The sequence below is a fragment of the Eptesicus fuscus genome, chromosome 14, assembly GCF_027574615.1.
Source record: "Eptesicus fuscus isolate TK198812 chromosome 14, DD_ASM_mEF_20220401, whole genome shotgun sequence".
NCBI lineage: Eukaryota > Metazoa > Chordata > Mammalia > Chiroptera > Vespertilionidae > Eptesicus > Eptesicus fuscus.
The window spans coordinates 8,506,886-8,534,845 of NC_072486.1; the positions used below are offsets into that span (position 1 = coordinate 8,506,886).

At 56.1% G+C, this 27,960-nt stretch overlaps 1 protein-coding gene across 5 annotated transcripts; it reads left to right on the forward strand.

The window, feature by feature from the left end:
- The first annotated feature begins 1,589 nt into the window (after positions 1 to 1,589).
- NOD1 (nucleotide binding oligomerization domain containing 1) lies at positions 1,590 to 27,692 on the forward strand. Of its 5 annotated transcripts, none has more exons than XM_054725904.1 (12): positions 1,590 to 1,729; positions 9,466 to 9,774; positions 11,048 to 11,222; positions 12,620 to 14,441; positions 16,997 to 17,080; positions 18,324 to 18,407; positions 19,791 to 19,874; positions 20,449 to 20,532; positions 21,299 to 21,382; positions 21,476 to 21,559; positions 25,588 to 25,671; positions 25,797 to 26,272. In XM_054725904.1, coding segments are annotated over exons 2-12 (2,790 nt in total). In that variant the 5' UTR covers positions 1,590 to 1,729; positions 9,466 to 9,570; the 3' UTR covers positions 25,798 to 26,272. The 5 variants fall into 5 exon arrangements, with proteins under 5 accessions (XP_054581879.1, XP_054581881.1, XP_054581880.1 ...); XM_008147610.3 differs by lacking the exon at positions 25,797 to 26,272 and adding an exon at positions 26,961 to 27,692 and having other exon boundaries at positions 1,591 to 1,729; XM_054725906.1 differs by lacking the exons at positions 20,449 to 20,532; positions 21,299 to 21,382; positions 21,476 to 21,559; positions 25,588 to 25,671; positions 25,797 to 26,272 and adding an exon at positions 19,054 to 19,104 and having other exon boundaries at positions 19,791 to 19,854.
- The last annotated feature ends 268 nt before the right edge of the window (positions 27,693 to 27,960 follow it).

Here is a 27,960-nt window from a genome sequence, read left to right on the forward strand (position 1 = left end):
GGCTGTGGGAGGTGCAGCAAGTTCTGCCAAAACAAGTGAAACTCACAAGAACTATGTGAGTTCTGTAACTATGGTGGCTACTACCTTGTTTTTCTCCAACTATAAAATAAAGCACCAGCTTGCCTTCTGGATCTTTTCTCTGTGGCCTCATCCAGGCACAGGAGATCCACCTAGCCCCAGCTTATTCTCTTCGTCTGTCTTTTCCACATCCTTCACCGCCCCCCCCTCAGGCTCGCCGAACCCTTGGCTGTGCTGGCACAGCACATAAGAGCTTTGTGATTACATCTGGCCCACGTACACATAATCCATGATCATCTTCCATCTCAAAGTCAGCCGATTAGTGCCCTTCCTCATCTCACCTGCTACCTTACTTCTCCGTTGCCACATCCACAGGTTCCAGGTATAGGAGGTGGGTGGACCTCATGGAGGAGGTGCAGGGACTAGTCTGCCTATCCCAGACAGGTTAAACAACAGGTGCAAATAGTTACAAAATAGTTAATGAATGGAAAAACAGAACGGAAGACTTTACTCAGAATGCAATAAAACAGGATATGGGGGAAAAAAATGAGAATGAAAAGACATGGAAAATAAAATGCAGAGTCCCAGAGGTCCATACAGGGGTAAACTGGAGGAATTAGTATCTTTAGCATCTTTTTAGTGCTTAGAAGTTTGCACAATGTATCCCATCAATTTTGCTTTTGCCAAGTTTCACTTCTGAGTTATGAACATTCTTTCCCAGAAGGCAGCCTCTGATGGGAATGTCAGTATTCATGAGCATGTGTGGGCCCAGGACTGAATGCATTTTTGTGTGAATAAGTGACCATTTTTTACAGCGTCCCTATGCCTAATGTAGACTTTCCCCATTTCAAAGATCTGCAATAGTTTTATGGGGACATTTATTATGTTAAGGATTCCTTTACAAGTCATTACAGCATAACGTACAGAATATAAAATGTACACCACCACGAGCCGATTTACGGGCAGGGAGAAAAGCTTAGATTTTAAAAAGCGTACCTCGCAGCGTGTGCTGTCTTTAACAGGTTGGATGACTCTGAGCTCGGATTCATCGGAGAGCCCGTGTCCCATTTAGCAGGAGGTGGACGAGGGCGCGGGGATCAATGTGGAGGAACGGACTTGACTGTGGGCGGTGAGCGCACGATGCAGTGTGCGGATGGGGCTGTAGAGGTGCGCACTGAAACCTGTACGGTTTTATTCACCAATGTCACCCCACTAAATTCAATTGGAAAAAAAAGTTTCACTGTCGTGCCTGGCGTTGCCTCTAGTTGCAGCTGCTGGGTTGGCACTTTTAGGGTGACGGGCCTGGGCTCGCGGCGGCCTTGGCCCCGCCGGAGCGACAGTTCCCCTGTCACCCCTGGGCGGACCCTCGGGCCGGCCCCTCGCCCCTGCGCGGCCTGACCGCCCGGGCTCCGCGGGGAGCGCCCCGGGGGCTGCCCGAGGCCACCGTCTGCGCCGCGCGCCGCGCCTCCCGCCTTCCCGCGCCCCCGCCCCGCAGCCCCACCAGGCCCGCCCCCGCCCCCGCCCCCGGCCCCACCCCCGCCCGGCTCGGCCCCTTGCGCAGCAGCCCGGGGGCGCGGCCCCGCTGCCTCCCCCACTTCCCGGTCGGTCGGGGCGGCCGGGCGGCGGCTCCCGCCCGCTCCCCTCCGCTGCAGGCCTCGCCCGGTCCTCCGCGCCCGGCCCGCGCGCCCCGCTCTGCAAACCTGGCGGCCACGTAAGTCCCAGCGCCGGGGCGGGTGTTCGCGGGCCGACGGCTCCGGGGTCCTGAGCGCGGGGCGGCGGGGTCCCGCGTGCGGGCGGAACGCAGAGCGGCTCCGGGAGAGCTCCCGGGGCGCGGGGCGGAGAAACCCGGAGTGAGGAGCGCGGGGAAAGTTCGGAGGCATGAACTTGAGCCTCCGCGGAGCGGTTTGTCCCGCGGGGGTCGGGCCGGGTCTGCTCAGCCCGGCCTGCACCTTAGAATCTCCTGGGCTTTGAACACCCAGATGCCCGGGCCGCACCCCTGACCGGTTCCATCGGAGCCCCTGGGCGTGAGACCCAGCCTCTGCCCCGTGGAAACTCTCCGGGCGATCCCGACGTGCAGCCAGGCGGCTGGCTTCCCTCCGGCCTCCTGCGCGGAAAAGAAGGGGTGTGTCCAAAAGAGCCCCAGCTCTCCACCCTTTGGGCGCACTGTGAAAAACAGGAGGAATGCGGGTACCTTGCCCACTTGGCTCTGCATTCTGGGAAATGCCTCAGTTGCTGGCATTCCACATTTAGCTGGGGGAAACCAGTGAACTTCTAGGTTTCCTGCTGTAAGGATGAAGCTTGCCACAGGCCCGTCAGGCTAAAAGTACACCTAAGACTTACCATGTCCAGGGAACCATAATCTACCATGGATTTTAGGAGCGCACAGGAGGGACCCGCCTCACCCTGGGGTAGATGCTGGGGGCGGTGATCCCCCCCAAGCAGGGCCTCTGGACAAGAGACAGGCTTCTGCCGAATTTGCAGGGCAGATAAGAAAGGCGGATTGAAAACAAACGACACCTGAGACCTAGGAGAAGCGTGGACGTCCAAAGGGTCTGAGGAGTAGGTTTTATTTTTGTGGAAAGGAGAGAAGTAAGTTCAAGCTTTGGAGCCCATCAAAGGTGAGCCCCAATTCAGAATCTGTCACATGTGGCATGTGACCACGGGCAAGTTATGTGACTCTCTGGAGCCCCTGTTTCCTTACCGGAACAGTGGGGGTTAACACTGTAGCTGTCCTGGCGCTTCTGTAGTTAAATGAGAAAATGTGTCTTAAATGCCTGGGCAGGTGGCACGTGGCAGGCGCTGTCTCAGGCACAGCCGTGGGGACTCGTGTTTGGCAGTTATTTAGTCCAGCCGGAGGAGGGAAAGTATTTGTCCAAAAAAATCATCTCCCTCCAAACACTGTTCCCCTGCCCTCCTCCTCCCTGCCCAGAGGAGGAACCTGGGTGCTTTGAGGTCTGGGCTCTCAGGCTGCTTCCCACCAAGAGGACTTATGAATGGCTCTGGAATACAGTTTTACTCCATGTGTTAGGAATGAATTTCTTGATGAAAGAGACTGGCCCTTCCCCTGGAGGCTTCCTCCACCCCATTACCACACATACCAATAAAATGGGCTCCCAGGAAAGCGGAGTCGCCTGCAGGGTCCCAGAATTTCTGCAGGGTCCCAGAATCGCTGGCAGCATCCTTAGGCCGCACCTAGGCTGCTGGTGTTTTGCTCCTGGCTCTGGGCCCAGGAACAATGAATTCTTGGAAGACCAAAAACAGGAATTTGGGGAGGAGGGGACCCACATCCTACAATTGTCAATGACCTGCATTCCAGCTGAATATTTCACCCTGGTATCCACTCCATATGTCATCGATGGTCACTTGGGTAGTAACAGCAGCACTGTCAAGTCATTAGAAATACAAACAGCGACATATACATTTTACAAATTTTCTTTCATCTCTGACACTTCTATTATAGAGAAAGGGCAAATAGCAATATTAAAATATTTCCTCCAATTCCCTTTTAATGTGCACGAATTTCGTGCACCGGGCCACTAGTTATGTTAATAATGGTTATGATGACTACTTGGGTTCAGGGGCTTGTCTTGTCATCTCCTAGTTGTGTTGCTTTAAATAAGGTACTTAATCCTCACAAGCCCCGGTTTACATCTGTAAAATGGGGCTAACTCTACCTATCTGGAAGGTTGGTGGGAGGCTTGAAAGGAATTAAATGATGATGCAGCTGACCTGGTTGATAGACCCTGGATAATAATGGCCAACACTTACACGACTTGCTGTGTACAGCATTGCTCCAAAGGCTTTAGATTTGGGACTTTGTTTTTTCTTCTTCTTCATTTTTTTTTTTTTTTTTAGCTCATTTAATCTTTCCAACAATCCTATGCAGTAGATCATTTCCCCCATTTTACAGATGAGATAACAGAGGCACAATGAGGTTAACTAACTGGCCCCAAGTCACCAGGCAGCAAGTGCTGCCCCCAGGGTGTGGAGCAGGCTCCCATTTGCTAAGCACGGAACCAGCGCTCGGGGAGTCCCCCAGCCTCCATGCTCAGCTCCTGTCACACTGACGGGACAGGACAGGAGTGCTTGTTGATGCTCTTTGTAGAGCTGTGTCTCTGGACCCAGGGCCCCACTTCCGAAGAACTTCCTGCTTGTGAATCCACCCCAGATTTGCAACTTTTAACCTCAGCCATTGCTTACACTGGGTGAGCTAATAGCCACTGGGTGGGGTATGCCCCAGACAGCGGGGTCTTCTAACGGGGGTACCGAGGCAGCGCACCTAAGAGAATGAGCACTCACGGGCGTTCCGTGGCGACTCAAGGGACGAGTCTTCACTCACGGCGAGTTCCGCGGCGACTCAAGAGGGTGTCCGGCCGGACCAATGTGCAGATGTTCCCCGGAGAGCCGACCCTCGGGCCCCACGTTGGGCGCCAGAAATGCCCCGGCCAGCGGGGTCTTCTAACGGGGGTACCGAGGCGGCGCACCTAAGAGAATGAGAGACAGACAAGGGACGCAAAGAATGGAGGCAAGACAAAGGGGTTTCTGATCAAGCCTCGAAATTTTATTTTTTACAGTGTTCCTTATATGTGGTTTCTAGAAGGGGAGGTGCCTAGGAGGGGTGGGGGCTGCTACAGAAGGAATGCTTTGTCCTCAGGCAAGAGGAAGTGTGCCTAGTTTCAGTAACTTACTGAAGTAAGGTCAGAGTTAATCCTTTGACCAACTCTTGGCTCCTGACAGGGGTAGGCTGGGGGAACCCTGATCCTGCTATCAACTAATGTTATTCGAGTGGATCGTGATGTTTATTTTCAGATAACTCATCTGAAATAGCCTTCCCCCAGACAGGTGTGTGGGGCATTTGGGAAGACAGAAACGGGGGTTGGCAGTCCCCAGGACGGGGCTCAGGTGGGCATGACAGCACTTAAACACCATCCCATCAAAGGTGCAGTGGATAAAGTAATTTAAAAAAAATAAAAATAAAAAGCTAAAACAAAACTAAAAAAAAAAAAAAAAAGGTGCAGTGGACTTTTCCACGTGTACTCACCACCTCTTAAAAAGTTCCCTACTCCTCACCCTCTTCCTTACACCCCAGTAGCTCACCGGGGAATTTGCATACACTTAAAAGGCACAGGGTTTAGGGGGGGAAATTCTGTATTTGGAAGCTTTCAGGTCACAGAAAAAGCCTCCAGTGGTGAGGGGCCGAGAGCTCACAGTGCGTGCCCGCTGGTGAGGAGGGGCCCACACGGCCCCCTCCCCCCTCGCTCCTGGGACGTTGTCGTGAGGTCACCGAGTGAGAGGCAGTAGCAGGTCAGGTGTGTCTCGGCTGGCTGGGCGGTCCAGGCCCAGGGTGTGCCGCCTCGGGAGCACCTGCCCTCTTCCCAGCCTCTCAGTGCCCCTGGGAGTCGCCCCGACACGTCGCAGGTGCCCTCCGGCCCAGCGGCGGGGCGCACTGTGTCCCAGACAGTGGCTGCGTGTGGACACACATTCCGGTGGGGAGAATCAGTCTCGGGCTGAGTGTCTTGGCCAGCGATCAGCAGAGTGTTTTTGTACCCAAGGCCACGTTCACCGCCGGCCTCTGAAGTGACGGATACATCTTGTTCTTGCGGCGTGCCTTTCACTTGAGAAACCCAGACACCCTCTGTGTCGGTCCTCACTGCCGTCTCCAGATGTCCCCTGGCTTCCGGACCTGTGGCTGAGCCGCCCTTTCCTCCACCGAAGCACTTACATCCACTCACAGAGCTCCAGGCCGGGGCGGGTTCCAGGCGCGGCCGTCTGTCTTCATTGAGGTGTCTGTATTCACTGGCCCCTCAGAGATGAGTACCAAGCAGGGTGCTTTTGGAGCTCTGGTTTTCAAAACCTGGGACCCCCAGGAGAATGGCAGTCAACGAGGACCTAGCAGCCCCGGAAGGCACTGCGGGAGCCACTGTCGCACAGCAGGAGGGGGTTCCGTGCCAGGACGGTGCTCTGGGAGCTCAGACTGGGCTCTGGGCAAACTCGTTAAACGTAGAGCAGTAAAAACGACTGGGGCCTGCAAATCGGAACTTCCCCGGTAGCTCACTCAGCGCGTGACACGCCCCGAGAGCCTGTGAGCTCTGGAAATCGACAGGTTCCTTCGGTGGGCACCGAGGAGGCACCTGCTGTGGCAGTGCCCCGTGCCAGGTTCATTCAGTTGGCCCTTTTTTACCTGGCTTCCTCTGTGTCTCTGCGGGAGATAGTGGCTGGCCAGCTGGACACTGTCTCTCATAATCAAATGCTGGGCCTCAACGAGGAAGCAGACGGACGTCCTGGCCTAGACCCCCTGCTCCTCGGTCATGCTAAGTGCCTGCAATGTGACCGCGCTGTTCTGAGGGTCGTGTGTGTGTGTGTGTGTGTGTGCACTCATGAATCCTCACGGGGGTCCCACGAGTAGGTGCTGCTATCTCTGCATTTTGCGGGTAAGAGCACGGGAGCCCAGGAGGGTGCTATCATTTGTGCAAATCACACAGCGGGTGATTGGAACCGGGTCTCCTGGTCCTAGAGTCTTTGTCCTCACTGCCACCGCCCATCCATGCGAAGGGGGAATTTAGGAAAGAAAGTACCACGTCCTCTGAGAAGGGTGGGGATAAAGCGCCCTGGGAGTTTCCAGTGGGAGAGAGGCTGAGGGGAGGCCCAGAGTGAGGTAGAGTCCCTGTCCTTGCCCCATTCCGATCGGCGTCTCTGCTGGGGGCGGAGGGCGGGGGATATGACACCCTCAGCTGCTGAGGGAGCTCCTCTAACCAGAGGGAAGCAGAAGAAGCACTTGAGACCTGGGCTCCAGAACTAGTTGATCCAGACAGGCCTCTGCCCTTCCCAGGCCTCAGTTTCCTCGTCTCTAAAATGGGGGTGTTGGACAGCACTCTGCTCTATTCCAGAAGTCCGTGGTTTCAGCAGATCAGGGCGGGGCTGGCTCTGCGTGCAACCAGCAGGGTTTATTGACCAGAAAGACATGCTTGGCTCCGAGAAATGAGGAGCCAGGCACGTGGCTTCCCGGAAGTCCTGGCGGCTGTGAAAGGCTGGCTGTGTTCCTGTCTGGCCCAGGACTCCCGTCGGCTCTCTCTGCGTGCCTTTCTCTGTAGTCAGGGTGGCAGCGTCTGTGTCCGGAGTGCAGGCTGTCAGAAAAGAGAGAGAGAGAAAAGGAGACAGAGAGATGGAGGGAGAGAGCAGGGAGGCAGAGCAAAAAGGAGAGGAGAGATTGAGAGAGACTTCGAATCTGCTTGGAAATTCTGAGGAATGAAGTGCTTTCAGATACTTCAAGAAAAATGAGTGTTAATGGAGCTTAAAAGCTTCAAATAATAATTGTAGCCTCATCCATCTGCTAAATCTTCGCCGAGGGGGCTCTTCGTTTTCTGGTATGGCAGAGGCAGACGGGACTGGACTTGTGTTCCAGGTGAAGAGATGGAAAACAAAACAAGGAACATGAGTAGATTAAAAAAAGAAAATCCCACAAAAGACAAAAGCCAACCAGGAGAGTCAGGGTTCCCTGAAGAATGGTGGCTCGAGTTTGTTGGGTTCCTGGAGCCTGGGAGTGTGAGGGAGCTGCCGTTGGGGTGGGTTGTGCAGCCGGGAAAGCAGGAGCCACTCGAGGTGACCCGCTGTGCGACGCATCCTCCGTGCAGCTCTGTCCGTGCTGCGAGGCGTGTGCCCGAGGCCAGCTTCCTGTTCGATTGCCGTGGGGCAGCTGGCGAGCTGTTCCCATCACCACTTTGTCCTTGAATCTCCAAGGGGTTCATGGCAACACACCTGGTGTCCCTCTCTTCTTTCTGGCAGACAGTCTGAGGAGGCCGCGGGTCCTGTCCGCCAGAACCCACCTTATTCAAGAGAGAGGCGGTCTCCCCGGGGAGAGTCGGAAACCACCCTTGACACCTGGGAGAAGGGTTGGCAGGCCTGGGTGACCTGGAGGCTATGTCCCTCAGCAGTGGCCGGCCTTGACCCAACACTCGTGTGTTAGGGGCTATTGGGACCCTCTGGATGTCTCAAGTTCAAATTCCCTAAAAGACAGGGGCTCTACCCACGTCTCCCTCCGCTGCAGAGGGCTCCAGGGGCCAAGCAGCCTGCAGGAGCGCTGTGGATGCCCCGGCCCTCTCCGTCCATTTCTCACCCATCCCCGGTGCTCACCACACTGTCTGCCCCGCCGGACTGTAAACCCTGTGAGGGCAGGGAGGGAGCTCCTTAACCTCTGTGCGCCTCCGTTTCCTGGTTTGTAAACCAACAGGACCAGTGACCTAAGGACGGAGTGGTTGAAGATTAAATGAGGCGATCGTTACCGAGTATGTGCTGTAGGCCAGCCCTGATCTAGGCACCTGGTGAATATTAACTTAGTCCGTACAGTACCACTTGGAGGTAGGGATTCTCATTGTGAGGACACTGAGGCACGGGGAGGATGGTTAACTTGCTGATGAGCCCGGCCGACTTAGAGACCACATCTAACCCGTGTTATCCTGCTTCTCCCGGTGAGAGGAGAGCACTGGACCCGTGCTGGGCCCAGCAGCGCGCCTACTCGGTGTGAGCGCTGACCATTCTGTGCCCATCCATTCTCAACACAGCCCTCAGGAGACACAGCCTGCCTCGGTCCCCTGGGTGACAGCATCTTGTCGTGTGACTGGAAGCTGTTGAAGGCTCTCAGGTTGGCCTTGATGGCTCAGGCAGGCAGGGCCTCGCCAAGGCAGGCGCTACCATTGAGCATCATCTTTGATCCTCGGTTTGGCGCGTGGGATTCTCAGGCGCGAGGCTTTCACAGAGCAAAGGCTGGTCGGTGGGTCTCACTCTTCCTGACAAACTGAAAGCCAGGTGAGCAGAGCCTCTGTCGGAAACCAGCTTCTGCAGCTCCGAAGAGGGTCTCGGTGCTTCCAAGAAACACGCGATGATGGGGAAGGTACAGAAAACACAGGTACCATCGGCCCTTGGACAACATGGGCTGGAACTGCGCCGGTCCACGTATAGGCAGATTCTTCTTCAGTAAATGCTGTCAGTGTATCTTCTCTTCCTTATGATTTTCTTAACAGTATTTTCCTTTCTCTCACTCACTTTGCAAGAACACAGTACGTAATACATGTAACATACAAAACATGTGGGAACCGACTGTTTATGGTATTGGAGAGGCTCCCAGTCCCAGTTCGCCTTTTTATGGAAAATCATATACTTTTTCATCTCTATTCTCATTTAGTATTGAGGAACACTTTAAAATAGAAACAATTATTTACAAGTTTTGCTAAGACAAGCAAACAAAAAGGTCTGCTTACCTCCGATCACCCGCCTTAGCAATGGCACCCACCAGCACACGCATGTCCACGAGGATGTTTCCTTCAGTGGCCTCAGTCGCTGTGTGAAGCGTGACTCCCGCCCGCTCTGGGTAGACATGGTCCGGGACCAGAGTGGGGGGTGAGGGGGACCCTTTGGCCCAGGCCTTCTTGGTGATTGCTATCGTCTCTTCAGGGGCCGCACGGAGAGGCAGGGGCCCTGGGTCCCGATGGTCCTCCGCCGGGAAGACACGGGCAGCCAGGATGGACCTGGGACCCGGAGCCCCTTGCTGCTTTAGCCATGGAGAAGCGGGGCCGCGGGGAGATGGACGCCGCCCCGCCGCAGCCTCTTCACTCCCACATTCAGCTGTTGAAAACCAACCGTGAGCTGCTGGTCACGCACATCCGCAACACGCAGTGTCTGGTGGACAACCTGCTGGAGAGTGACTACTTCTCGGCCGAAGACGCGGAGATCGTGGGCGCCTGCCCCACGCAGCCCGACAAGGTGCTGGGGGGGGGGGGGGATGGGCGGGGGGGGGGGGGGGGCCTTGGCCGGACGCCAAGTACGTTGGGCACAATTTGCCACCGCAGCCATTTCTAGAACATAAAGCCTTGCGTGATGGGCTTATTACACAATTACGTGTTGTTCCTCTGTGTTCCTGTGGCGTGCAGCCGCTCATCCCTCTCCTGGCCGTGCGCACTGCCCCCCCCACCCCCACCCCAGCCCATTCCTAACTTCACTTTAAATGAGGAGGCGGGAGAGGAGAAGACAAGCATAAAGCACCCGCTGGGGCGTTGCAGGGGTGGGGAACCGCTTTTCTGCCAAGGGCCCCTTGGGTAGTTACAGCATCCTTCGCTGGCTGGTAACGCAGAATTATCAACGGAAAAATCAGCCTGCTCTCTGCGGTCAAACACTTCATTAACTCGCCCTTTCTGCCTTGGCAGGGCCAGACCAAATGATTTCGTGGGCCTCACACGGCCGGTGGGCGGGACGGTCCCCACCCCTGATCAGGGCCTTTCAGCGCCGGGGAGCTGCTCACTGCTTAGACTCTGAGCGTGGCCCTCGGGTCCGGGAATGGCTGCGTTCGAAGCCGGGCCCACAATAAAGAATTCTCCCCACGCCACGGTGGGAGGTCTGAGCAGCCCTTCGTTCCACCCCAGCCTTGTGTCATCTGAAAAATGAAATCGGCAAGACCCCGCACTCCTCCCTGCTTGGAGAGGGACAGACCTGTGTGCCACGGGATCCCAGGTCATCTGGGCTGCACTCACAAGAGACCTGGAGGGTTTCTGGGGAAGCACAGTAGCTCACTCTTGTAACTTCCCCCCTTCGCTTTTAATAACATAAAAAGCCTTTCTCACGGGATGACTTACGTGGGGGTCCACTGTCCCCTTGCTGGGTGGCCCGGTGCCCACATACGCCGAAGGGGTGACGCTCTCCCCTGAGACTCATTCCTAGAGAGCAGTAGTGCTAGTTTGAGAGAGGAAAGGGGACACCGAGCACGTTCCAGAGGTGGGCGCAGCTCCAGCTGTGAGTCTAACCTCACCTTTAGGCCCACGGGAGCCTCGTGGTTTTGTAGAGCTGCGTGGCTTTCTTTCCAGTTGAGGTGGCCCAGTCCACAGCTTCTAGGCCTTCGAGGCATAGCATCTCCGCTGGCTGGCTGGCTGGCTGGTCAAGCCCCAGGCTGCAGTAAGAGCCGTGGGCCCTGTGGTGTGGGCCTTTCCCATGGGAGCGCACCCCTAGCGCCACGCTCACGCCCTCATGCTTGTGCCGCCACCAGGTCCGCAAAATTCTGGACCTGGTGCAGAGCAAGGGCGAGGAGGTGTCCGAGTTCCTCCTCTACGTGCTCCAGCAGCTCGCAGATGCCTACGTGGACCTCAGGCCCTGGCTGTTGGAGATCGGCTTCTCCCCTTCCCAGCGCATCCAGAGCAAAACTGTTGTCAACACTGATCCAGGTATGAGTCAGCGGGGCAGGGTGTGTGTGTGGGGGGTGGGGGGGTGGGGGGGAGGGTGGACTGTGTGTGTGTGGAGGTTTGGAAAGGCTGTAGGGAGAAGGCTCAAGAGGACAGGAAGCTGGTCCACCACGGCCAGCCCTGCCTTCCTGCCCGGGTGCTGTGCTCCTTATAGCAAAGGAGAGCTGTCCCTGTCGCCCACGTGCAGCCCCGGGGGCTGTCATGGAAGTGGCCACACGCAGCGGGCCTGCTCTGTGCAGGGGCCCATGGAAGTGTGGGAATGCCTCTCTTCGGACCTCTTCCTAGTCTCAGCTGCACAAGTTCAAGGTTGCATTTTTCTTCCTTTTAAGAAATCTTTCCAGGTGTGATTCTAGGCAGCGTATTCTCTTGCCACCCTGACGGCCAGTCCTTATTTGCAAAGCTCCACCCCCTTAGGCAACAGGTGTCCATGGGCCAGGGCAGTGTGCTGGATGCCAGGGCCTGGGACACCTTGGAGTGTGGGGAAGGCCCACTCCCTTCTGGTGTGAGCCCCCTTTCCGAGCTCTGGTTTGCGGAGAGCGTGGCGCCCATGTAAGCATGTCACTGCGTCTACGCCCCTGGGGCAGGCAGAGGGGTCACCGTGGGGCACATGCTAAACATCAGTGCTGCCCAGGTCTCCTCTGGGAACAGGGCCGGTGTGCCCTTCCTCGGGTAAGAAGGCTGGTTTCATCTTCGCGTACTCACTGGGGGTGATTCAGAGGAGACGCAGCTCCTTTGTCATCCAGAGCAACATCCGATGCTCATTTCGTCACCGACAGCCTCGGCATGTGGTTCTGGGAGACTGCGTGTGGCTTCCAGAGCAGCACAATTAGCCATAGGAAGGTCAGGGCAATTTCTCAACGGACGGGTTTCGATGGGGTCTGGCTCCAGCTAGTCGAACAGGGCCCCGGGGATGGGGTGGGTGGGGCGGCGGGCCCGGGGCCTGGCCCTGGAATGTGAGGGGGCTTCAGTTTTCAGCTGGAGTTGTCATGACCACTTGTGCAGAGGACCGGGGAGCCTGTCCAGGACTCTGGGCCCATTGAAGCCGTCACCCTCTGGCTGGCCAAGTCTGAGGTCAGGCAGGGCGGTCAGGGCCCACGACCTGCAGATCCTGGAGCTCTGGCTCCTCGAGGCTCTTCAGGGCCTGCGTTTGTGGCATCCTTGCCCTTGGCCTCAGGGTCCAGGCTGTGGGGTTATCGGTGTGCTTGTTTCTCCTGCAGCCTCCGTTTGATGGCTTGGTCTCTGCTTCTCTCTCTCTCTCTCTCTCTCTCTCTCTCTCTCTCTCTCTCTCTCTCTCTCTGCCTCCATCTCTCCTGGGCCCTCTCACCACCCCCACCCCCACCCCCGGTTGCGGGTACCCCATCCCCCCCACCCCCCTCCAGTGAGCAGGTACATCCAGAAGCTGCGACACCAGCTGGGCCGCGACTCCAAGTTCATCCTGTGCTACTCGCAGAAGGAGGAGGTGATGCTGGAGGAGATGTACACGGACACCCTCATGGAACTGGTCAGCTTCAGCAATGAGAGCCTGGGCAGCCTGGGCAGCCTGGCCCGCCTCCTGGACCCGTCCACGGGCGTCCTCAACGAGCAGGGCGAGACCATCTTCGTCTCGGGCGACGCGGGCGTGGGCAAGTCCGTGCTGCTGCAGCGGCTGCAGAGCCTCTGGGCCGCCGGCCAGCTGGACGCGCGGCTCAAGTTCTCCTTCCACTTCCGCTGCCGCATGTTCAGCTGCTTCAGCGAGGGCGCCGCGCTGAGCCTGCAGGACCTGCTCTTCAAGCACTGCTGCTACCCCGAGCAGGACCCCGAGGAGGTGTTCGCCTTCCTGCTGCGCTTCCCCCACGCCGCCCTCTTCACCTTCGACGGCCTGGACGAGCTCCACTCGGACTTCGACCTGAGCCGCGTGCCCGACACCTCGTCGCCCTGGGAGCCGGCCCACCCCCTGGTCCTGCTGGCCAACCTGCTCAGCGGGGTGCTGCTCAAGGGGGCCACCAAGCTGCTCACGGCCCGCACGGGCGTCGAGATCCCGCGCCAGCTCCTCCGGAAGAAGGTGCTGCTGCGGGGCTTCTCCCGCGGCCACCTGCGGGCCTACGCCGGGAGGATGTTCCCCGACCGGGCCACGCAGGACCGCCTGCTGGACCAGCTGGAGGCCAACCCCAACCTCTGCAGCCTGTGCGCCGTGCCCCTCTTCTGCTGGATCATCTTCCGCTGCTTCCAGCACTTCCACGGCGCCTGCGACGGCGCCCCCGAGCTGCCCGACTGCGCGGTGACCCTGACCGATGTCTTCCTGCTGGCCACCGAGGTCCACCTGAACAGGACGCGGCCCACCAGCCTGGTGCGGAGGAACACGCAGAGCCAGGCGGAGGCCCTGCGCGCCGGCCGGGCCACCCTGTGCGCGCTGGGGCGGCTGGCCCGCGGGGGCATGGAGCGGGACCTGTTTGCCTTCAGCCAGGAGGAGGTGCGGGCCTGCGCCCTGCGGGAGGCTGACCTGCAGCTGGGCTTCCTGCGGGCCGTGCCCGAGCCGGGCCTCGGCGAGGACCAGCAGTCCTATGAGTTCTTCCACACCACCCTCCAGGCCTTCTTCACCGCCTTCTCCCTCGTGGTGGACGCCACGGTGGGCACGCGGGCGCTGCTCAGGTTCTTCCAGGAGTGGGTGCCCCCTGAGGAGGCGGCGGCGGCCTGCTCGCCCCGCTTCCTCCCCTTCCAGTGCCTGGGGGCCCGCGGCCCGGCGGGGGACGACCCCTTCAGGAACAAGGACCACTTCCAGTTCACCAACCTCTTCCTGTGCGGGCTGTTGTCCAAGGCCAAGCACAAACTCCTGCGCCACCTGGTGCCGGCCGCGGCCCTGAGGAGGAAGCGCCGGGCCCTGTGGGCGCACCTGTTCGCCAGCCTGCGGACCCACCTGAAGAACCTGCCCCGCACGCGGTCTGGGGGCTTCAACCAGGTGCAGGCCATGCCCACCTTCATCTGGATGCTGCGCTGCATCTACGAGACGCAGAGCGAGAAGGTGGGGCAGCTGGCGGCCAAGGGCATCTGCGCCAACTACCTCAAGCTGACCTACTGCAACGCCTGCTCGGCCGACTGCAGCGCCCTCGCCTTCGTCCTGCACCACTTCCGCAAGCGGCTGGCCCTCGATCTGGACAACAACAACCTCAACGACTACGGCGTGCGGGAACTGCAGCCCTGCTTCAGCTGCCTCACGGTCATCAGGTGAGGCCGCCGGGCACCGGGAGCACTGGCGGGCCGGGCCGGGGTGGGCCGGGCCGGGCGACACCAGGACTAGAGCCACGGAGTGGGGTCTCCTGGATTACCCTGCGAGTCACCACCACTGGTCTGGGAACTTCCAGACCTTCTGAATCTCAGGGTGGCTGAGAGCAAGGAACAAAGCTTTTTTAATTATTATTATTATTATTATTTATTAAATTGATTGGGGTGACATTGGTCAAGGAACAAAGCTTTGAAGTCAGGCAGACCCACAACGGTGGGTGTCCTTGAACAAGTTGCTTGATCTCTCTGAGCCTCAGTGTCCTGAGGAGATGCTCGTATCCTAGCAACTGCAGTACAGTTGACCCTTGTACAACGCAGGGGTTAGGGATGCTGACCCCCTGCAGCCAAAAATCCACATATAACTTTTTTTTTATATGTACATTTTTTATTGATTTTGTAGAGGAAGGGAGAGAAACAGAAACATCAATAATGAGAGAGAATCATTGATTGGCTGCCTCCTACACACCCCCCCACTGGGGATCGAGCCCGCAACCCGGGCATGTGCCCTTGGCTGGAATCGAACCTGGGACCCTTCAGTCCGCAGGTCGGTGCTCTATCCACTGAGCCAAACCAGCTAGGGCCACATATAACTGTTGACTCCCCAAACACTTACCTACTAATAGCCTACTATTGCCTGGCAGACTCACTGAGAATATAAACAATTGATCAATACAGCATGGGGCAGAAGTAGGTTTACAGCAGTGAATATCCAAAACACAGTTTATAATTGTATTGTTATTAATTATTGTATTATTTTCCATATGAACGGTAAACCTACTTTTGCCCACCCCTGTACATGTTGTGTATGTTACATGTATTATATACACCGTATTCTTAAAGTAAGCTAGAGAAAAGAAAATGTTATTAAAGTCATAAGGAAGAGAAAATACATATGTTTTATGCATTCATGATATATCTTTCTTTTAATTTTTTTCAATATTTCTAGGCTATAACATTTGTGAGTTTTTAAATTTTTCATAAATGCCCCCACTTTTTTCAATATATTTATTGAAAACAATCCACATATAAGTGGACCTGCACAGTTCAAACCCATGTTGTTCAAAGGTCAACTGTAAGATCAATCAGCATTTATTGAGAGTGGGTGAAGTCATTACAAATGTTACCGAATTTAATCCTCTTAACACACCCCAATAAATTCAAAACCAATAAACAAATAAAAGGCAGAGTTTTTGCTAGTTAGCATTAGCTGCTTCCCATGATCAAAGCCAGAGCTTCCAGGGATCTCAGTAAAAAACAATGACTCTTATTGTTGACTCTTGATTAGCTTCCTGTTTGATTATTTAAAGACTAGAGGCCTGTGTACAAATTCATGCACAGGTGGTGTCCCTCGGCCTGGCGGGCTATCGGGCTAATCGGGGCAGGCCGGCCAGGGGGAGGTTGTCTGTGGAGCGCACTGACCATCAGGGTCCAGCTCCTGCGTTGAGCATCTTCCCCTGGTGGTGAGTGCGTGTCATAGCAACCGGTCGTTTGATCATTCAGTCGCTTAGGCTTTTATATATATAGAAAGGAGAGGCCAGCCTGCTTTCTTCTAATAGATTCTATACATTTCCTGTATACACCTTGTAGATCTTTCCTGGGGGGCGGGGTAGTTCTCCTTTACTTGGCTCGTGCATTTCTGGAGAGCCTAGGGGATTTGAGCCCAGGCTCTTCTGCCTGCTACCCTGCCCCCTCACTACCTGCCCCTTCACTACCTGACTTCCACCTCCTGGCCCAAGATGGCTGTACAAGCTCCAGCCATTCCGTCAACATCCTAGCCACCAGGAAGAAGGAAGGGCAAAGAAGGATACACCTCATTGTTTGAAGAAGTCTCCTCAGCTATTGCTAATGAGTCTTCTGCTTAGATTTCATTGGGCATAACTTGGTCACATGTGCCCAGCTGAAAAAAAATGGGGGGGGGGGTAATGTTTCTAAGAAAGCACAGATATGGGGATGGCAGTGCATGTGGGTACACACTGTGTCCCAGCACCAAGGCGGGTACCCTTGGGGGAGAGGCCCAGAGTGTCTGACCTGGTCATTTGGATGAGGCCTAGAAATCAAGCTTTTATCTCCTCAGCCTTTTACTTACTAAAAAGGTCAGCGTGTGGCCCAGTTGGGCCTGTGTTTGTAGGAGAAGTGTTATTGGAACACAGCCAAAACCATTTGTTTACATGTTGGCTCCTCCTCACGGAGGCTGCCCCCGAACGCAGGGCATCAGAGGTGGCTGTCCGCACGTGGCCTTCCTGCGTCCCCCGTTGTCCTTGAGTTGAATCAGGGCTGAGCTGCAGCCTCGCCCAGGGGCTGGCTCTGGGTGGGTCTGTCGGCCCCACGGTGACCAGGCGCTTTGGGAGCTGCGTGGCCCACTGTTCCGGCCGTCCTCTCGGGGCATTTACCGCTGGGAAAGGCCAGGACCTGGAGGCCTCTGCATCCCGGTGGAGTGAATGCCCCCTCCTAGTGAGCAGCTGCTCAGATGTGTAACTTTCTCTGCTCTTTTCCTTCAGACTCAGCGTGAACCAGGTCACTGACAGTGGGGTCAAGGTGCTCTATGAAGAGCTGACCAAGTACAAAATTCTGACGTTTTTAGGGTACGTATTTCCCAAGAACCCTGGGCTGGCTATGCAGTAAAAATACAGAGCAGCAGGAGATGGCCATTCCCGTGAGTCATCAGATGGTTGGGACTGATGGCCAAGGGCACAGGAAGAGCACTGGACGGGGAACCAGGAGTCCTGGTTCTGCTTTGGGTCCAGCCAGCAGCCCGCTCTTGGAGCAAGTCGGGAAATCACGCTGGGCCGCAGCCTCCTCGCTTGTATCATTGGGATCCTGGTAATGTAGGCGAGTGGCTTTACGCGTGGTGGCCGGGGGCGTGCAATGAGAAGGTATCTAGGGCTCGTTTTCTAAACAGTAGAATACTGTTGATTCATCAGACTTCACTGCTCTGGGCGCGTGACCCCTCGGCCAGAACCCGGGGGCAAGACACAGGTCAGAATCCAGTGCACGTGCTGAGCAGTGGTGACATGGCCAGTGGGGTCTAGGGCGGGACCCCCTTTTTAAATACTTTCATATTTCTGCAGCCAAACGTATGACTATTCAAGCCAGTTGGGATGGGGACCATGAGCCGCTCCATATCAGTTGCCAAAGTAGTGACGAAAAACTGGGTTTTCAGAGTCTGGAATTTTGGAGCTTGAGATAAGAGACTGTGGGCCCGCACAGCCAGCCCCACGGCCGCTGTGTTTTTAATTGATTTTAATCAGCTTCTTTGGGCCTCAGTTCCCTGAGCAGCGAAGACATGGGAGCACAGACTCGAGGCTCCTTTCAGCTCGGAGCTCTGTGCATCCCGTACAGCCCCCACTTCCCACTTCTTGGGGCGATTTGTTGAATTGGTGTCAAGTGGCAAAATGACTGCAAGGCAGACCCTGAGGAGGTCCGCTACTCAGAAACTTCCCCCGTCAAGATGCTCATCAGCATCTTCATCCCAAAATGCCCGTCCCCTGTCATTCATTGAGCTCTTCTGTGACGTGCGAGGGCTTGGAGTGATCTCACACAGTCCTCATGACCGCCCTGTCGGGGAGCTATCATTCTCACCCCAGTATTACCGACGGAGAAACCGAGGCACAGGGGCGTTACGGAACTTGCCGCAGGTCATAAAGCTGGGACGCGGCAGAGCGGCTCTGAACCCAGCCTGTGAGGCCCCGGAGCCCCAAACTCGGGTCCCCACGTGCCCTTTCTTTCTTCTTTCAACCCAGACGGCACATACTCAGTTTTTAAAACTGGGCTCATTAAGGTGACATCGGGACCCATCACGTTCTCTGACTGTGCTTTCTCTCGAAGCTTGTACAACAACCAGATCACTGATGTCGGAGCCGGGTACGTCGCCAGGATCCTGGATGAGTGCACAGGCCTCACACACCTTAAGTAAGTGGGGCGGGCGTGGCAGGCTCTTCATTCAGACAAATAAATGTCACCGTGAAGACTCACCCTAAAGCCTTCTCCTGCTTGCCCTGGGCCTTACTGGTGAGTTGGGAGACCTGTGTGTGGAAGGTGAACTGGCCACGTGCAGGATTTATTAACTGTGGGTGAGGCTTGGAGTTTGGAGGGACCTCCTGCCATTGGTGGCTGGAAAGCTTGGCATTTTAATTAATGACATGAATTAATGACAGGAAGAAAGGCCACAGCTCTCACCCTTTTTGGAGGTCCTTTTCCCTCTTTGGGCTTTTTTTTAAAATATCTATATCTATATGTTTACATCTCTCTATATATATCTATATCTATCTGTATCTATCTATATTTACATCTATATTTTAATTGATTCCAGAGAGGAAGGGAGAGGGAGAAAGATGGAAACATCAGTGATGAGAGAGAATCATTGATTGGCTGCCTCCTGCACGCCCCACACGGGGGATCGAGCCCACAACCCGGACATGTGCCCTGACCGGGAATCGAACCGTGACCTCCTGGTTGATGCTCAACCACTGAACCACACCAGCCTAGCCTTCAGGCTTCTGTTACAAAAGACCATAAGCTAGGCTGCTTATAAACACCTGACATTCATTTCTTACAGTTCTGGAGGCTGGGGAGTCCAAGACCAAAGTGGTGGCAGATTACGTGTCTGGTGAGGGCCCGATCCTGGTCCATGGACGGGGCCTCGCTGAGTCCTCACCTGGTGGGAAAGGGGGAGAGGGGCCTCTTCTATAAGCCACTGACCCCAGTCCTGCTTGACCTCATGACCTCATGACCTAAACACCTCCCACAGGCCCTAAGCACCTCATGACCTAAGCACCTCCCACAGGCCCCCCCTCCTCATGACCTAAGCACCTCCCACAGGCCCCCCCTCCTCATGCCATCACCCTGGGGGTTGGGATTGTGGAACACGACTTTTGGGAGGACACACACATTCAGACCATAGCACGCATCTAGCTGCAAGGGGGAGCTTGCCTTACCCGGTGACAGAGCAGCAGGCCTGGAGATGGGACACGCACCTTGGCCATTTGCGGCTGCAGCCAGCACCTCCTCACTCTGCTGATGGAAATGAGTGACGCTCAGAGGTCGCTTAAAGAACCCCAGGGACCGCTCCGGTCGCTGAGCTTCTGCAGACTGTTACCATCACCTGGAGAGGAATCCTGACTGGTCTCCTCTGGCCTTTGGGTCCTTCCGAGTGGGAGTGTAGGGCATAGCGGCTGTGGGTCCCAGAGAAAGGCCACACCCCCAAGAGGGACCAGAGGGGCTCTGTGCTGGGATGAGGGTGACTGAGTCCCCTCCCAGCAGGAGGCTGACGCGGGCTCAACTCTCTCTCTGCAGACTGGGGAAAAACCAGATAACCAGCGAGGGAGGAAAGTGTCTCGCCCTGGCTGTGAAGAACAGCAAATCCATCTTGGAAATTGGGTGAGTAGAGACAACTGCGTGCGTGTGTGCGTAGCACCGCCTGGTCTGTCCGTGAGCACCTGCTGGGCTTCTTGTTCCTAATACACCAACAGGGCCGCTGGGCAAGCCGTGGGGAGGCACAGGAGCTTTCACGGGGCGCTCGGGGCCCCACTGGCTTCTGCCCGGGAAATGCTCTTTATCCTGACGTGTCCCTTTGACTCTGAAACCCCAAGCAGCTCACTACAGGGCTGATAGGTCACTAGCGGCTGATAGGTCACTATGGGGCTGATAGGTCACTATGGGGCTGATAGGTCACTATGGGGCTGATAGGTCACTATGGGGCTGATAGGTCACTATGGGGTTGACAGCTCACTACGGGGCTGACAGCTCACTACGGGGCTGACAGCTCACTATGGGGCTGACAGCTCACTATGGGGCTGACAGCTCACTAGGGGCTGGCGTAGGAATTGGCTCCAGGCCACAGCTCCCGGGATGGAGCAGCAACGCCCGCCTGCAAGTGGACAGCCCGCTGTGGCCCCACCAGCAGGCCAGGGGGAGCCGGCGCTCCCTTTCACTGTCTTGCCTCTGCCCTCAGGATGTGGGGCAATCAGATCGGCGATGAAGGAGCAAAGGCCTTCGCAGAGGCTCTGAGGAACCACCCCAGCTTGACCAACCTCAGGTAACTGCTCTGTCTGACACCTGTGGACTCCAGGGGCCAGCCGGTCACTCGTGTGTCCCTGGGGTCGCAGGGGAGGAGCCGAAGGGAAGAGGGCGGCTGGCTTTCCCAATGAGGTGTGTGTGTGTGTGTGTGTGTGTGTGTGTGTTTCTTTTTAAACGTTCTATGGACATATAGGAGACATTACATTAAATGAGTAAAGTCCACGGCTCTGTGTTCAGCTCGGTGATGTGACACAGGCGCCCACCCATATAACCACCCCCCCAGGCCGAGGCATAGGACACTGCCAGCCCCTCGGCCGTGTCCCCTTGCCCCGTCGGGGTAGGAGGAATTCTTAAGTCCAGATACACTGAGAGGGACACTGGGCAGCGGATTCCTGCCCTTCCTCATTCTCAAGGCGGGTGCTGGGACAGAGGGGACCCCTTGTCCTTCTGGCCAAACCTCAGAGCCTCGGTGCCCCCCGCTGCTCACGTTCTTCCGGCCCCTGGGATGAATCAGAGACGTGGGACAGTGGCAGTCCCTGCTCTAGGAGGACAGGAGACTTTGCCAGCTCTCGCGAGGATGTCAGCCCCTGAAGCAGAGCTGGCCAGGCCTCCGCCTCCGGTCTGCACCGTGACCCGGTCTCCCCACCTGACCTCAGGCTCCGAGCCTGTGCCCTGGAGCAGCAGCGCCTGGGTGGGTGCCGGCCACCAGCCAGAGTCTCCTGGCTGTTCTGGCTGCGGAGGCCAAAGCCTCTGTGACAATCCCCCTCGCGTGTCTTCCTTCCCAGTCTGGCTTCCAACGGCATTTCGACAGGAGGAGGAAAGAGCCTCGCGCAGGCCTTGCACTGGAACACGTCGCTGAGAATATTCTGGTAATTGCCCGAGTCCTTCCGAAAGGCTGAGAACTCCTTTAGAAAGGTGCGCCAGAGAGGGCTCCCCGAGTCAACGCCCCCTTTCCTCTCCAGGCTCACCCAGAATGAACTCGACGACGAAGTGGCAGAGAGCATGGCAGAGATGTTGAAAGTCAACCAGACGCTGAAACATTTATGGTAACTCAGAACCGTGGGATTCCACACTGTGCTGCTTTTTAAAATGTTTGATTTAAACTGCATATGTCATACAATTCACCCTTTTAATTCACCTCTGTAGTATTTAGTATATTCACAAGGTTGTGCAATCATCACTACTATCTAATTCTAGGACAGTTTTACCTACCCACCCGCCCCCACCCCCCAATACCTGTATGATTAGACACTCGTTCCCCGCCCTTCCCCTCCCCCGCTGGTCCCGAAACCACTACTCTACTCTGCCTGACCTGGGCATTTCATAGACATGAATCACGGCACGTGACCTTTTGTCTCTGTGTTCTTTCATAGTGTACGTTTTCAAGGTTCACCTACATTCTAGCACATATCAGTACTTCACTGCTTTTTATGGAGGGGTGACATTCCACGTTTTATATGTCCATTCGTGAGCTGGTGGACATCTGGGTTGCTTCTCCTTTTTTACTGTCATGAATAATGCTGCTGTGCACATTCATGTACATGCCTGTGTGTGATCACGCATTTTCATTTCTCTTGGGTGTCTACTTAGGAGTGGAATTGCTGGGTCACGTGATCACCACTAACGTTTGAGGAACTGCCAGACTGTTTTCCAAGGCCATTGCTCTACTTTGCATTCCCATCAGCCATGCAGGAGGGTTCCCCTTTCTCCAAATTCTCGCCAACCCTTGTCCTCGTCCATCTTTCTGAATCTCGCCCTCCTAGTGGGTGTGGTGTCTCGTTGTGGTTTTGATCTGCCGTTTCCTTGATGACAGACAATGGTGGGTGTCTTTTCATGATGCTGTTGGCTGTTGGTGTATCTTCTTTGGAGAAATGTCTCTAAATCCTCTACCCGTTTTTTAATTGGATTATTTGCCTTTTTTATCGCTGAGTTGTAAGAGTTCTTGATATAGTCTGGGTACCAGACCTTTGTTAGGTACTAGAGGCCTGATGCACGAAATTCATGCAAGGGGCTCGGCCCTTGCAGCCCGGGCTCCATCCGGGAAGGTCGTCTGGACGGTGGTTCTGCTGTTCAGCCATCTGGTCCAATTAGCATATTATGCTTTTATTATTATAGATATGATTTGCAAATATTTCCTCTCTGTGGGGTTTCTCACTTTTGTGTTTTTAATGAAAGTTGTACATAAGGTTATTCCTGTATCATCTCAATAGTTTCTTCCTTGTGCCCTAGCTGGTTCGGCTCAATGGATAGAGCGTTGGCCTATGGACGGAAAGGCACTGGGTTCGATTCTGGTCAAGGGTACATGCCCGGGTTGTGAGCTCAATCCCCAGTGTGGGGTGTGCAAGGAGGCAGCCGATCAATGATTCTCTCTCATCATTGATGTTTCTCTCTCTCTCTCTCCCTCTCCCTTCCTCTCTGAAATCAGTAAAAATATATTTAAAACAAAATAGTTTCTTCCTTGTATTTGCCCTTATCCCTTCCTATGTGGTGTGATTTGGCTTTTTGTTTGAGGATCTCTGTGGTCTCTGTCCAGCTTTAGTGGAGTGATAGTGGCCGTGCTGGGGATGCCCATGTGAACCGGCGTACCGTTAGCTCCCTCCCGCCGCACTCCTCCAACGGAGACCACGTATTTCTTCCTGGAAACCTGGACCTCCTGCCACTTTGTGGCCCTTCGTAGTGTCCTCACACACCTGAACTTCATCACCCTTTCGGGCCGGCGTGGGTCGAACTCCGCACCTCTGCCTCAGCTCCTTGGAAGAGGATGATGCGAATGCGGGAAGGAGCATGGACACGCCCTGGACGGTTCTGGCGCCGGTCAGAGGCCACAGAGATTGAACTTGGTTTTGACCGCGGGCGCTTGTGCGATGGCCGCAGAGGGGAAGAGACCCAGTGCGGCTCCGGCTTTTCACTTCCTGGACGGTGCCCTCTGAAGCACAGCAGCTTTGAATTTGGGGAAGTCCCGTCTGTCTGTTTCCCCCTTTGGCTGCTTGTGCGTTAGGTCGCTTTCCGAGAAGCCGTTTTCTGATGCAGGTCCCAGAGGGTGACCCCCAGCTTTTCCTTGAAGTGCTGTGGCTTTGCTCTCTCGTTTTGGTCTTTGGTCCACGTGGGGCTGATTTTTGCGTGTGGAACGAGATGACGGGGTGCAGCTTCGTTCTCTTGCCCGTGGTTGTCCCAGCGCCACTCGCTGAAAAAACCATCGTCCCCTTTCCAATGGCCCTGGCACTTTGGCCGAAAACCAGTTGACCACAAACGTAGCGTTTCTTGGGTTATTCCTGGGCGTTCTCTTCTAGTCCCCGGATGCACATGTTCGCCCTGTGCCAGCAGCACTGTGCTGATGGGTCAGGGTCACTTCCTGGAGAGTTTGGAACTCGGGAACGGGAGGCCTCTGGCCGTGTTCTTCGTCCTCAGGGTTGTCTTGGCCGTTCTGGGCCCCTTGCATTCCCTTATGAGCTTTAGATCGCCGTGTCAGTTTCGGTAGAAACAGCCAGACTGTGCTTCGTTTACATAATTTTGTTTGGTTGGCTGGTTTCCTTTCTTTTTCCTGGCCGGTAGATTTTCTCTTCTGCCCTTCCCGAGGCCAGGCCAGCCCCCAGGGGGAAGCGAGCTGGCCAGGCCTGGGGAGGGAGTCTGGGCTGCTTTGCGCCAGCTCAGCTCTCTGGGCCCTGGTGGAGGCAGCCTGGGGGGGGTGTGCCTGAGCACAGCCGGAGCACAGCCGGCCTCTTGCCAAGTCTGGGCTGGAAGCAGCTCACCCGCCCCCCGCAAGGCCAGTCAGTGGGGGCTGCCGTGAAGGAAGTCACTAGAACGCGGCAGAGCTGAACTGAACGCAGTTGGACTGAATGCAGAACTCTGCGCCCACGGCCAGGTGCTAGTTTTGCTTTTGGCAGAAATGTCGTGACATGTAGTCGTGCTTGTTAGAAGGTCATCACCTCTGCACGGGGCCCGGGGCCCAGCCTTGGGAAGAGGTGGCTGGAGCCCTGGGTCCCAGCTGCAGGCTGCTGCCACTGTCCTGTGTGCGCGCGCTCGCAGTGATGGCGACAAGGGCTCCCCTCCCCTGGGCACCGTGGCACGGATTGCGAGAACGGCTTCAAACACGTCGTCCCATTCAAACCTCACACGCTGCGGGTAGGAAGATTCTCTTAGTTATTCCCATTTTACAGATTAGGCAACTGAGGCAAATAGCCTGTGTATTTCTTCAAGGACCCGTAGCTGGGAAATGGGGAGTGCGTGTGAGGAACCTTTAACCACTGTGATCTGCCGCCTCTTTAAGGGGTTGGCCCCTTCACACTTAGGCAGGGCTGCCTCCTTGGGCCAAAGCCCAGGACATCTCAGGGTCAAGTTCAGTAGTAGCCTCACTCTGCAGATGGCCAGGAGTGAGGGGTGAGCCCGTGATGAAGGCAGACACATCGCTGCCTCGTGCTGCACCCATTTCCCAGTGGGGTGCGGAGGGAGCTGCCCAGGGGAGCATCTCGGGGACTGCCGGGGCTCCCCAGCGGTCTGCACCCGTTGCTTCATTCGGATCGCTGCTGCCCAATGTAATTATCACTGCTTCCCCCCTGGGGCCCCGAGTGGCATCGGGACTGTTTCTCCTCTCTCGCTCTCACGGCGGGGAGGGCATGGCCCCCTCTTGAAGGCTTTGTTCCCCCCAAAGGAGAGAATGGCCAGCTGGTTGCTACTTAAACTTTAAAAACTGCCTTGCCTTTCCCTCACCCCCCGGAAGGAGACCTGCCTGCCTACTCCCTGGCGTGCGTCTGAGTATCTGTTGTGGTCTCCAGACATTTCCGATTGGGCTCCTCTGCAGGGACCTGGGCCAAGCACACACACATATGTGTGTTCACCCATTAAACTGTCTCTGTGGGAACACACGGATATATGATGCTCACTATAAAAAAACAGAGAAAACAAGCATTTCAAAGGCTGGATTGGATGTAGATGATCTTAGCCAGGTTATAAGTCATGAGGATTCAGTTCTCCCCGACCCCGTCTCCCCCCACCATCCTGTCAGTTACCCCGGCGAAGGGGGCGGGGTTGATCCGCACTGTGTACCTGACACAGACGACCTGTGTCCTTCTTCCAGGCTTATCCAGAACCAGATCACAGCCAAGGGGGTCGCCCGGCTGGCGGACGCCTTACAGAAGAACACCGGCATCGTGGAGATTTGGTAAGCCCCGCCCACCCCTTGTGGTGATGGCAGTGTGTGCTCGGCACCGCTGGCCGTGAGCCAGGTACCCTGGAGGGCAATTCCATCTATTCCCAGCCACCCTCACACCGTGACCCCGTCCCTAGAACCAGTCCATTCCTGCAGCTGCTGTTGCTAGCAGTCCCCACGCTGCACGGCACAGCTTCCTGCGTGGCGTCTCCTCCAGACTGTGAGGTGGGGCCTGCGTCCTGGTCACCGCCGTGTCCCCAGGAACTAGTGCTGCTCCTCGTTCGTTTGTTGAATAAGCGAGTGCTTGCGTGCCGGGCGCTGTGTTGGCACTGACCATCCAGCGGCGAATGAAATGGACCTGCCCTCGTAGGTTTGTCATCGAGTGAGGGTGACACAGTGAAAAAAACCATTCAAACCCAGCCCGTGTGGCTCAGTGGTTGAGCAGCGACCCATGAACCAGGAGGTCAAGGTTGGATTCCCAGTCAGGGCACATGCCCAGGTTGAAGGCTTGATCTCCAGTGTGGAGCGTGCAGGAGGCATCCAATCAATGACACTCTCTCTCATCATTGATGTTTCTATTTCTTCCTTCCTCTCTCTGAAATCAATAAAAACATTAAAAATTATTTTTAAAAATCATTCAAGTAATTATTAATTAAATTGTGGTGAGTGCTATAAAGGGGAAAGCTAGGAAGGGGACCTAACACAGGTGAGGTTCCAGGGACGGTCTCCTTAAGGCAGTGGCACTGAAAGTAAGCCATAAAAGATGACTGGGTGCCGAAACCGGTTTGGCTCAGTGGATAGAGCGTCGGCCTGCGGACTCAAGGGTCCCAGGTTCGATTCCGGTCAAGGGCATGTACCTTGGTTGTGGGCACATCCCCAGTAGTAGGTGTGCAGAAGGCAGCTGATCGATGTTTCTCTCTCATCGATGTTTCTAACTCTCTAACCCTCTCCCTTCCTCTCTGTAAAAAATCAATAAAATATATTAAATAAATAAATAAGATGACTAAGGAGTCAGTCCGCAGAGGTGGGAGGGAAGGTGTCCCAGGCAGGCGGAAAAGCATATGCAAAAGCTCGGAGGCCGGAAGGAGCGTGATGTCAAGGAGCTGTGTGTCTCGGGGCTCAGACAGTGTGGGAGAGGGTCCACAGGGGCGGAGGACGGGAAACTGGACCACAGGAGATGTGTGTGTCCGGTGACATAGCTGGGTGTTTATCCGAAAAGCAATGGGAAGTCGTCGAAGGGTGTGCAGCACAGGAGGGTGTGATCAGATTTGCATTTTGCTCCTCTTCCTTTTCTCCAACAGCCTGAATGGGAACGTGATGCAGCCCGAGGAGGCCAGCGGCTTTGAGGGTGAGAAGCGGCTGGTCCTTGCCTGAGAGGACGCCTTCCTGTCCGAGGCTCTGGCCTGGGAGGGCGCTGGCAGCGGCGTCCACTCTGCGGTCACCTGTCTTGGGTGTCGTCCTGCTTGGGGCCGGCCGGGGGCCCAGGGCCTTCACAGATGCTCCGATGGGCCAGCTCCCTGCACGGCTGGTGCAGTCTCACGGGGAAGCGTGGGCTTTGTGAGCCATGTTGTTCCTGGAAACATACGTGCAGAGACGGTCCTGAGTGCCCACGATCGTGGTAACCTGCGTCCAGAGGAATGACGGAGCTCATACAACGCCGGCCCTGACGGCTGGGGGAGTGAGCTGTCGCTGCTGTCCTCACCGAGCCGTCGAGGACGTGGTGCAGAGAAGATGCTCCATGAACAAGTGCTTTGCCTGCAGCCTTCCTCCTCGGTACCTCCCCAGGTGCTGCGGTCCCTCCCACTTCACAGCTGTAGGTACTGAGCGGTGCCCCGTGTGGGGTGGCAGTGGGTGCCAAGGAGAAGACTCAGCACAGGCTTTTTTCTCCTGGGCCTCCCTGCCAACCAAGACCATGGCTGCGCTCTAGCTGAGAGGGAGGGCGATGCCTTCGTGACGCTGCGTTCCCACTCAGGGCTTTCCCACGGCGAGGCTGACCTCCTCCAGAGACTAACGCCGTGGGCAGAGCTGCTTTGCCCCCCCCCCCCCCCGAGGAATGGGCGTGGCTTACCCTTGTGGTCCTGGCACCCACAGAGCCTCCTCTCCCCTGCCCGCCTCAGGAGGTCTCCTGCCCCTGAGTAGTTGTGAGGGTGACGGAGTTGGAGCCAAGAGTCAGGCGCCTCTGAGGACCCGCTAGCATGTCAGACCCCGACCACGGTGACGGGCGCATGGTGGGTGCTAATGGGGGAGGGTGGCGATAGGACCAGACGACCTGCCCTTTTGCCAATCTGTTTGTTAATAAAT